General features: G+C 37.6%; 1 protein-coding gene across 4 annotated transcripts in view; it reads right to left on the bottom strand.

The window, feature by feature from the left end:
- The window catches only part of PLCE1 (phospholipase C epsilon 1), a 372,466-nt gene that overhangs the window by 80,112 nt on the left and 280,321 nt on the right, over positions 1-12,033 (bottom strand). For all 4 annotated transcript variants that reach the window (XM_069099269.1, XM_069099271.1, XM_069099270.1 and 1 more), the window contains exons 10-17: positions 11,560-11,677; positions 10,970-11,123; positions 6,807-6,929; positions 6,584-6,720; positions 5,538-5,776; positions 4,334-4,395; positions 4,075-4,240; positions 1,105-1,212 (exon numbers count right to left, since the gene is read on the bottom strand). In XM_069099269.1, coding sequence (XP_068955370.1) covers positions 1,105-1,212; positions 4,075-4,240; positions 4,334-4,395; positions 5,538-5,776; positions 6,584-6,720; positions 6,807-6,929; positions 10,970-11,123; positions 11,560-11,677 — 1,107 coding nt within the window. The remainder of the gene's footprint in view (positions 1-1,104; positions 1,213-4,074; positions 4,241-4,333; positions 4,396-5,537; positions 5,777-6,583; positions 6,721-6,806; positions 6,930-10,969; positions 11,124-11,559; positions 11,678-12,033) is intronic.

Genomic DNA, 12,033 nt, shown 5'->3' with positions numbered 1-12,033 from the left:
CCCCATGCTTTTTAGCACGATGTTTTCAGCCATGTTGTCAAATGCTTTCAATGAGGATGAACATGGAATCAGGGTCAGCTACTGCACTGATGGTAAATTCTTCATTTTATAGAGATAATTGAACCCATGGGAGCTGATGAAATCACTATGGAAGGGAATGAAGAGTGAGAAGAAAAGAGGGTCTTTCCTTCTGAGGCTCAGAAAGCTTAAGTACAGAGTAGGCGGAATGCAGAATCAAGATCTGAATTTAGTGAAAAACTTTACTTCTCTGGGCCTCAAATTGTTCCCATCCACATGATTAGGGGACTGATCAAGATGACTCCTAAAGTTTCTTCCAAATCGAAATCTATGATTATTTATTATCCTCTGTCTCCTCAAAATTAGGTGATAATTGCAACAAATTCTGTTTATAGACCATAAGAAAGAATTACTATTTTTCTGAGCTCAACCCATCAACAAATATCTACAATGTGCAAAAGCACTGTGCTTATCGAGATATAAATACGACCCTTGCTCTCGGGCACTTAAACACTAGGACCTGCACGTGTAAAAGTACAAGAAAAGCGTCTTAAGGTGAATAACTATTCATATACTGGAAAAGAAAACACAGACTCTTGTCAGAGCCTTCACCCTCAAAGCAGGTCTAAAAATGATCAACTATGTCTTATGGATACATAATATAGCTCAACTTTCTACAAAACAAAAGTCTGCAAAGACCTTAAATGAACTACTCTAAAATCTTACATTTGAGATCTAACTATAAAGTGATGAGAGGTTTTCTTGTGCATGGTATACAGAGTATAGAATGATTTATTATTTTATAGTCCGATCACATATATGTATATATTGAAATAATCTTACCACACTGCCTGCCAGAGTCAGGTATAATTGTCTAATTCAATAAAAACCAGGATTCCTGATTATTAAATGTTGGTACTTAAGAATGTAGGCTGCTCTTTATATATAATTTTTAAATCGCAACAATGCTTTAATCTAATGAATTACCAAAGATGGTATTTTGTAGAGCCACCACTATGCTTAAAAATAGTGTAAATGGATGGTATTTTTTGTGACTTCATTTGAAGATGATGATAAAGAATTTACCTTGAAGGAAATCTTGGTAGTGAGTGTATGTCCATGATAAATAATAGGCATTCCATCATCACCGTCCCAACAGTCTAATTCCACACTCCGACAGCCTTGCAAGAGAACCTGTAAGATTATAAAGCCATAGGATTTAGCACTGGAAGGTATCTCCAGCATCCCCTAGTTCAGTCTGTTCATTTTACAGAGGAGCAAACTAGTTCATGTGAGAACTTAAGTCAAGATAAAACCCCAAACCATACACATCAGAGAATCACAGAATTTCAGAACTGGAAGAAAGCACATCAGTCTTTGGCTCAATCTGGTCCTGAGCAAGACTACTCCCTGCCCTTTGACATGCCTCACAAGAAGTCACATCACTGGCTTAAAGATCTTCAATGAGTAGGAATCGAATGCTTCTCAAGGCAGTTCATTCTAATTTTGTATACCTCTAACTGTTAGGAAGTTTTTCTGACGTTGAACTTAAATCTAGCTCTTTGTAGCCCCTACCTACCCACTGCTTCTGGTTCTGCCCTCTGGGGCAAAATGGAACAAGTTTAACCCATCTTCCACATTCAAATCCTATTCAAACCCCTCCATCCTTCAGCCTCTTGAAGATGGCCTTAACTTGATGCCCTAAGCTGGTCTCTTCTCCAGGATAGATACTCATATGGCATGAACGTAGGGTTATTGCTATCCCAGCTGCTTTCTGAACACTCTCCAGCATATCAATATCTTTCCTAAAATATGATGCCCAGGATGGAACATAGTTCTTTGGATGTGGTCTACATGGGCCAGGGAAGCTATGATTCCCAGTGTAGTGCAAGTCCTTATTACTTTTTTTTGGCTTCCCCATCATATTGTTGATTAATATTGTGATTTTATATAATAACAATCTTTAGAGTTCAACTTTAATATTAAACATCAAGCATAGAACTTTATATTTAATTTGATCTGGCTGTTTCACTTAAAGAATATAATAAATTGAATAATATATAGAATAAATCTCTTTAGCTAGTTAAGTAGTTGCATTGATTTTAGAGGGATGGTAATAGTAAGGCCCAAAGTTACCCTCTTTGCCAGTCAATCCTGAAGAAGTATCTAGAATACGCACTTTAAGCATCTCCTCACAAAGTACAACTCTTGTTGCAAATGCTTTGGCTGCTACTCTGTGATTTGTTCAGGGGTACAACAATTTTCATACAAATGTATTTGTGATAGAACCTTTAAGATTTTTGACATAATGAAAAAATTATCCCTAGTTTTTTGGTTAGAGAATGAACTTTTATTGAATGGGATGGTTGATCAATGTCAATTATGTCTCTTCTCAAGAAAAGTTTAATTCTAAGGTCAGAAATATTACAATGAAATTTTGATGTCCACGTAAATCTTGCTTTTTGCTATTCTACTTATTTCACCCAACAAAGCACTTAAAAACCGAATGATTAAGACTATAGGAGAAAGACTTCTTTCTTTTCCCTACAACTAGAGCTAAAAGTAGCTTTTGGAAATGGTATGCCGGGAACATGTAGATCCCTCTACCCTGAAGCTGTGGTGGAGTGCTGAATACAGCAGTCCCATTCTATTTGTGGAACAAATTTTTATTAAGCACATAAGAAGCACCAACCTCCCGTGTGACTGGTGTTGCCCGTTCTCCATTTTACTTTTACTAGGGACAGGTAAGTAGGAAATCAAAACAATTTAACTTAGTTGGGAGGATAATGAAAGACAATCTTGAAAGTGCAGTCTAGATCACTGACCTATAAATGCCTACTAGGCCAGGCCTGGCATTTCACATGTAAACCAGTGCTGCCTAAAAGAATCACCAAGTCCTCAGGAACATGCCTCCTTTCAACCAGTGCTAACTGAGCCCTGCCCAGGAGCAGGGCACATAGCAATTACAAATCAGGAATGTAGAAGCTGACCACCAACACTACCAGAGCAGGGTTTCTTTAGGGGCCTATCACAGTGGCTTCAGTTAGTACTTCTAGTCTGAAAAGATCCCTCAGTACATTCAGGAGAAGGAGAAAGAAGTAAAAGCATAAATGAAAAACAGTAAGAAGTAGTCACTTCATCTTATAGATGACAACCATCTGCACTACTACTAGGCTAAGCAGAACACTGGCTTGCATAATTAATTCACAGTGTGGAGGTAGCTTGTTTTCCTTTGGTAACTGGAGGGTTGAACACCTAGGGCAAATGTCAGCATGTGTTAGCTCAGTGTTCCGGTGGCTGCTACTTACAGGCATATGGATGTAGGGGACAGAATTGGACATGTCAACTCTGGTTTGGCATGTTAGGACTTTTTTTCCCCTCTCTGACAACACAGCTTTTAATTTTATAAAGAAAATTAATGGGAAAGTTAGGTTTGGAATACAGAATTTTATATTAGATAACTTTAAATGAATAGATCTTAGATCACAAATAATTTTAAGCTAGAAGGAACCCCAGAGAGCACAAATAAGTCAAGGTGAACAGAGTTCCTGAAGGTCACACAGCAAGACCGAGGCAGCAGACTCCTCTAGACAAATTTTTTTTTTCAAATCAGTTAATATAGTAATAGATTGTCTAACAAATTTTAAGGCAAAACAAACAATATTCTTGGAATCAATTTTACTAAAGTTCTTTTTCCTATTTTGCCACTATAATATAATGATTTATTTAACATTTAGCTAAGCTATTAGATATTTTTCCCATGAGAAAGTCTAATTTTAGAAGGGTAGAGCAGACAAACTAGTATCTAAAAGCCATGAATCTAAAACAAATGCCTTTTTTTTAAAAAAGAATAAAGCTTAAGTATAGATCAGGAAAAATACTGGAAACAACTACACATAAGCAGTTTTCCCACACATGTTTCCCTAGACTTGACATGCAATGGCTTAGAATATGCAACATGTCTAAAGAATCCAAGGTCAGGCTAAATGATCTCTAGTTTAGACAAACAAACAATCTCATAATGAAGATCAATGAACTAAGTTAAATTTTGTATACCTGGCTATACAGCTCCACTGAGGACTCTCCTTTAAGTTGATGTCCTGTGAGGTATGTGTTGTGTGAAGATTCAATGTAATAATAGGAGAGTGGTAACTGCAATTCTTTAACATTCTCTAGTGATTCATCATTTTGTGAAGCAAAATTATCTTTATCCATCAGAAACCTATGTCAAAAAAATTACATTTTGCCATGAATATTTAGTTAAACTTTATGCAATTAATAGATAAGAAGAAATAATCATTAAAAAAACAATTACCTGGAAAATCCTTCAAACGACATTAGACCCTGCTGACACATACTCACACTAGGCTCGAATTTCTGCAGGGGACATAAAAACCATGTAATTTGGAATAAGGAGAAAAAGCATAATGTGATTTCAAAAGTTGTACTACATTCAAGGTGAAATTTTTGGATAAAAAACTTGAATTAATTTTAAGACATAAGTATTGTAAAATATAATGTTGTAATAAAAATAAATATGTGTTAATTATATTAACATTCTACTTAAAAAATCCTGAGAAGAGTGAGATTATGTCTATAGGAATGAAAAATAAAATCAGAGACTTTGAAAGATATGGTAATCCCAATTTTTAGTCATACTTTTGATGTCTTCTCTTCACTCCCACAGCTACCACTATATTTCAGGTCCTTATTATTTTTCACTTAAGTTACTGCATGTAGTAGGTCCTTAAACATACTTATTGACTAACTGATTGATCTTAATCACTGCATCACACTGTTGCCCCTGACTGCTGACTGTCAATCAATGACAAAGACAGCCATGAATCTGGACTGATCACACTGAGTTTGACTCAATCACATTATAGAGAAGTCCCAAATTTACTGCATGTAAGCTTGCTAATTTTTGATTCTTCCTGCTAATTTAATCTACAAACCCTGGAATCTAATTGTTTCAAATATGGTTGAGTTTTAATTCACTTCTAACCATGTACATATACTTATAAGAGTCAATGACTAAGACATTCTCTAGGACCTGTGGTCATTAAGTCACATGCTTAGCGGTTAATTAAGTAGTCAACAAACTTTATTAAGTGCCTACTATGTGCCAGGTATTGTGCTAAGAATAGATGAGACAAAGAAAGGTATGTTCATATGCTTGATCTTTGAGAGGTCCTTTCTTTTTCCCTCCAAGTTGCAGAAGTTTATAGGGAAGAACAGAAAGATCAGTAATTCTTTTTTTTTTTATATTTTTTTAAATTTTGCTTTTTGGAGGGGGGAGAACAGGGCAATTGGGGTTAAATGACTTGCCCAAGGTCACACGGCTAGTAAGTGTTAAGTGTGTGGAGCCAGATTTGAGCTCAGGTCCTCCTGATTACAGGGCCGATGCTCTATTCACTGTGCCACCTAGCCACCCCCAGGAAATTCTTAAAAAACAAAACAAAACAAAAAACCTCTCAGACTCTAGGGAGTCAGGGGAAAAAAGACTCAAGCACACATACCTGAATAATGCTGAGGATCTCATCATAAGTGTAGTGCTCTCCTTGGCAATTCACTAAAAAATCATTGAGCTGCAGTATGCCAACCCCACAGACCCCGAGTGTGGTGCTTTCTATTCCAGAACCGTTAGTCACAATACTAGCAGCAGCGATGGCATCGGATATCTGCCTCTGGTTGTCTGATAACTGTTGCCTATTCTTAATGAACAGGCCCAAATCAGACACATTCCTGGTTAGCAAATCTAGAATAAAAACAACACATTAAACCTGAAGAGAAATACCCAAGAAATGTCACAAAGCTGATTGAGAAGATGCATTCATAGATCACAGATTGAGAGCTGGAAGGGAGGGAGTTCAGAAACCATGTCAACTAACCCTCCCATCGTAAAGATGAGATTCAGATAAGTAAAGGGACTGACATGAGGTCATCAAGGTAATAAGTGAGAGAGGGTGATTTGGACCCAAGTCACAGAATTATTAGACTGGATATTAAGATCTTTCTGGGTTTACAGTCTGACAGTTAAGGATCATTTCATTCTCTGGATCTGCACCTCAAGAGCCTTGTAGGTATTTAATGAATGCTTGCTAACTGATTGGCTAATTGATAGCAGGGGACAGAATAAAAGACCTTTGCTATCTTGGCTGATGACTGTATGATTCTTTAAACAATAGTGACCTTTACATGGCACTTTAGAACTTGTAAGTGCTTAATGTACGTGGTCACATCTGAACCTCACAACAGCCTGCTGAGGCAGCATCATTACTGTGATTCTCATTTTACAGATGAACAAATTGGAGCTCAGAGCCATGAGTGACATGGGCACATAGCCCATAAGCATTAGAAATAGGACCTGGATGTAGGTGCTCCCCACTTCCAGCTCCCCACAGCACTCTGTATCACACTGTGTCTCTGAGTATTTTAATTCACATATGTCAACAGAATCCCGAGATGTAACGGCCGGCTTTTTCTATGAATTAATCACTAAATCTTAAAATGTTTTCAGGAAAGAAGTGCTATTATCAAGGGTATTTAAAGTGTCAGAACCAACCTAAATCAGGCTGAAGGCCACTGGTATTTTCATCAATTCTCAGGTTTGTGTAGAGTGGGGCAGACTCAGAGCCCAACCGACTACAGGGCACAGCGTAGACGTCAAACAGGTCCTTCAGGTCCTTTCGACTCCGTACACTGAGGACAGGAAGATCAAATGCTTTGTGATCAGTATTGTCTAAGAGCTCTGAGGCGGGAAGAGAGAAGAACAAACTGTGTCCTACCTGAATGACTTGAACAGCTCTACAAACTCCACAAAGCTCATGCTACTATCCGAAACCATGAAATTCTGGAATCCCTTCAGTCCGCCCTTGACTCGGCCATGCCAACTACTGCTGCTCCACGTGCTAGAATAAAGAGATCACTCCAATTAAGTAAGACGCAGACACACTCATTTTTAGCACAGTCTTTTTAAAAGTCTTATTGTTATTGATGCCTCTTGATTTTACATCACACTAATTTTCAAATATATTCTCCCTCCTTCCTGACCCAGTGAACTAGAACATGTAACAAAGATTAAAAAAAAACAACAAAAAAAGCAATTTGGTAAAACTAGCTAATATTGTGTTTATAATGCAATAATTCACACCCATAGTCCCTTACCTCTATAATGAAAGGAATGAGATACATTTTTTTAACTCTTCTTTTGGGCCAAACTTGGGTCATTATAATTAACAGAGCATTCAAGCTTTTGGGGGAATCTTTCCATTTTATAAATACAGTCATCCTGTGTCTTATTTCTTGTTTCTGCTCATTTCGATCCACACCACTTTATAACTGTTTCTTATGGTTCAGTAATAGGGTATTACAATCATGGAAAACAACCATTCTACAAGTGATGGGTCCCTATACTGTTTCCAGTTCTTTTCTACCACAAAAACTTGTTATAAATATTTCAGTGCATGTGGGACTTTTCTTTCCATCTTTGATCTAGTATGTGTCTAGCTGTGGAATGCCTAGGTCAGAAGGTATGGACAGTTTAATCATTTTTATCACATAATTCCAATTTTTTTTTTCAGAATGATTGGACCAATTTACAGCTCCATTATCAGTATATTAGGGTGCCTGTCTTTTGGTAGCCCCTGTCAGGGTTATGGGATTTAAAGATCTTCCATGCCCCATTGGACTTGCTGACATAGCAGGAAGGGGCGGAGCAAGAGGAAGCAGAAGCCAAGCTAGAGTTCCTGCGGTGGCTAGCAGTGGCGGCGACGGCGGCAGCAGCAGCAGAGGCAAAGGCAGCGCGAACCCCTTTTTGAGTCACCCAGAATTTCTGCTAAGGACTCCTGTTGAGGACTGCCAGGGGCCAGAGCTGCTGGGAGCACGCTTCCTGGATGCTGGGTGGTTGCTGTGAGTGGGGAGAGGAGGACCTTTGCCTGAGGTAGCCTGTTCTGTTTTAAAGGCTTGAGAATGTGGGTGCTTTCTACTTTATCTACCTGTGCCAATTTCATAACTACTCTGATGGCTTTCACTTTCTAGTTTTGGGACTCAGTCTTTAGGTATTTTAATACATTTTCTAGCTTATTCCCCCATATAGCAAGCCTGATATATTTTGTGATGGATAATTACATCAGCATATCTGTAATTGCCGTAGGCATTGTGAATATTGCATTGCTGATACAGCCCCTCCAACACTACTTTCAGATTTTGTAATCTTGTTAATTTGTTGCAGATGAGGTCAAAACTCTTGGCTGTTTTGATTTGCATTTCTCTTGTCATTTTTCTTATTAGTAATTTGCAGCAGTCTTTCAGATATAGGAAGTCAGTCCAAGTAGGATAGAAAGCTCTGAATATTAAAAATTTTAAGACACAAAAGGAATAATTCTATTAAAGTAGAGCTTCATGTAACTTTTTGATTTCCATGCTAAAAATTCAAGAATATTTTATTCTCTTTTGTAACTTTCAAAAGAAATTTGGCTTGGACCCAATTTCACCCTTCACTCTAAAATAATAAGACATTCTTCCAAGGTCATTCCCAGCATAATTAATCCTGAAATAATAGGATTGATAAACATGTATCATCATCCTTAGGCTAATTATGATGAAATGCTTATTATAGATCCTGCCTCCAGATAACAACTATCTGCATCTTAGGCCACAGAAGGCATTGAATATGCATGTGCCAAGGAAACATTGTCTAGACGATCAATCATGGGCTCAGAAAAGACTCTCTATAAGTTCAGCTATATGTACCCTGCCCAATCAAGTCTCTCAAAGATTTAGGACCAGATGAGTAAGCAAGATTTTCAGTGATATAAGTAAAAGAGTGTTTCCTGCTGCCCAGAAAGACATTAAAATAAGAAATGTGCACACGCACATGCACCCACACATGCCTTGCATCGTCCCATGGCTATATCTCTATAATGTCAAAATAGTCAATTAACCAATTTAGTTTTTAAAAACTAGTAAAAATTGTAATCTTTGGTCAATATGAGGTTAAACAATTGACAAAGTCCGTGTTTGTGTAATAACAGGAGAGGAGTCTGACCTCCTACCAGATATCTGTTTCATGAATAGACTTCTCAACTTCCTATCTCCCTCAGCTTCCACAGAGCAGGAACTTAACAGATTTTCTGAATTGAAATATTCTTGCTATAGTTTCTGATAACATTAATTAACATAATCTTCCTTCACATTAGCTCTGAGAGCCATGCTGCTACAGAACACATACGGTGTCTGAATTAGCTGACACTTAAACCAGACTGCTCAGACATCCTATCTGCCTTTTTACTACTTCTACTTAACTGCTTCTTGTTCTGTCCTTGGGGGTCCTAAAGAAGAAGAGTGCTCTTTCCCCCATATGTTTACCTTTTAAATACTTGAAGATGGCTGTCATGTCCCCCATTCCCCAGGTCTTTTTTTTTTTTTTCATGCCAAGTGTTTCTAGTTCCTTCAACCAGTCCTCACATGACTCTGTCCTGGCTGCCCTCCTTTGAATACTCTCTAGCCTATCAATGTCATTCCTAAAATGTGTTACCCAAAACTGAACTAAATATTCCAGATATATGGGGCTCTCCTAGTCACCCAGCTGACACACCAATGTCTCCTAGTGGCAAAACAAGGTAATTCCATGCACAAGTGGCAAAGATGACAACAGATGAATGCACAGAGTACTGCTCAGTCAGCTTCACCACAATCTACCTTCTTAGGATTTAGAAATCATCCAGTTCAGTTACCTCATTTTCTAACTGAGGAAACATAGGCCGAATGCTATGAAGTAACTTGCCCAAGGTTATACAATGAATAATAGCTCATGTTTATGGAACGTTCTAAAGTTTGATAAATGCTTATAAGATGCCACTTCACTTTAGCCTTTAAAGAAGCCTGTGACGTCATTATTATTGTCATTTTAAAAACAAAGGACCAAGGCACCGAGAAGCTGAGTTGCCCAATAGCTAACAAGAGTCTTTATAACTTATACCACACTGACTATTAAGTTTATAGGAACATGTTATGTCCTAAAAGCAGGGAAGTAGGGATTGCTGATGTTGCCTTTACATATATAACTTGATTACTAAAATATTTAAAAATTTGTTAGATTGATTTAAAAAGTCACGCTGTACATATAGATGTGTATGTGCATACATATGGGAAATCAAATGAATGGTATTGAATCAAGAGTTTAAGATTTTGAATCACAGCTGTGTGACCTTGGGCAAGTCACTTCACCCCAACTGCCCAACCTTTCCCCCTCCAAAAAGCGAAAAAAAAAAAAGATTTTGAATCACAGGTTTAAAGTAAAATCAGATGACATGATTTTTGCTGTCACCTGCCAGAATCCCTTTCTCAATACCGGTTACCTCATAGGCAGCACTAGAACTTTGGGCACAGGATTCCTCAACCAGCAGATTTCAGTCTTAGTTGGTAAGTCTCTAAGCTATTTGCTTTGCTCTCTCTTTTTAGTTTTGGGGGATTTGGGGCCAGAAGGGGAAGGTCCTCAAATTCTAAATACAATACTCTTTCCATTTCACCACTTAATCTCCTAGTCATGCAAATTATACCTCCAAGTAAGAACAAAGTATTACATACACTATTTCCTGTAATATGCCTACAAGTAATTGTATTAAATGACTGATAGAACTTAAGTGGCTTATCTTGCATTATGAAATCAGAGAGCTAGTTTATCTCTTTCTATCAGATCTTTGTAGGTTAGTCTTTTTCTACTATAAAATTAGCCCTAAAATGTGATACCATGGAAATACAGATGAATAGACACAGGAAAACCAAGATGCTTTTCTCAATGAAATAAATTAAAGGTACAAGGGCAATTACTTTTTAAATTAGTGAGTCAAAATTCTACAGGGTCATCTCAAAAAGATTACTCTAAAGAATAAAAAGATACAACTAAATTATGTTAATGATTCTATTTTACAACAGAATTTGTCCCTACTTAGGCTGATTCTTGCTTGAAGGTGACAATACAGGTGAGGAAAGTGGTCTGACTGGTGAAGGTGCTCCAGCAGCCAAGTTAGGAGATCCAGCTGTAGTCAAAGAGTGGGCTCTTCTGGAGGGCAGATTATTAGGACTAATGATAACATTCTGATCTATAAAAGTATAGGAGAGAAAATAAACATTGTCACAGGCTATACATTTCCTTAATATTTGTTTCTCAATAACCCCATAATAACAAATATGAAACTTGAATCCATCTTAAAGGTTGTCTTTAAACTTAAATATGCTTAAAAAATGAAACCAAGATTTTGACAAGTGTCTTGTATCATCAAAAGAACATTTTCCATGTTCAACAAGGGAAGATAATGTAAGTTAATACAGTTCTAATGCAGCTGTTCATGAATTTTTGTGTGTGTGTGTAAAATACACCACACAGATAAGAAAACTTGGGCTGTTTCAGTAAGACAAAGTGCTTTACCGGCAATTCTTAAGGTATCATAGTCATAATACAAAACAAAATTTCTAATTGTTATAAGCCTTAAAAAACCAGCTATGACCTAGATTTAGAATATGGAAACACAGTTCTACCTGCTTCTTCTTGCTCATTAAGGTCTTGAGGATCTGAGCCACTGCGGCCACGACACTCTTTATACATTTTTGCCTTTCGCATGGCCATCTCATCATCAGTAGCCTCTCCACTTTCACCCTGGAAACACAATACAGAACATTTCTGTTCCTTTCCCTTGAAACCATGTCCGATCTATCCCAGACACTTATCTCCTTTCTGCACTACTGCAACCTCTTCCCTGCTGGACTCCCCAGCTTTAGTAACACCAGCTCAGGCCATCACCAACATCTTCATCATGGCCTTCCATGGTCTCTGTTTTAAAGGTGGATTTCCATTGCTCAAGAAGAGGTTAAAGACCCTTAACTGCCGTTTCAAAATCTTTCCTTGAGATGTTCTGGATTATTCTTTCTCCTCATGAATGGGGGTTGAATGTGGAATCAGAAGGCTTGGGTTCAATTCCTGTCACAGTCTTACTATTTGTATGACCTTGGGTA

Source organism: Petaurus breviceps, unplaced genomic scaffold (genome assembly GCF_028583685.1).
Source record: "Petaurus breviceps papuanus isolate PSGF00001 unplaced genomic scaffold, PetGlider_PUasm1.0 37, whole genome shotgun sequence".
NCBI classification, from domain to species: Eukaryota; Metazoa; Chordata; class Mammalia; order Diprotodontia; family Petauridae; genus Petaurus; species Petaurus breviceps.
Note: the sequence above shows the minus strand (reverse complement) of the source record. Positions and strands in the feature narration are given on the sequence as shown.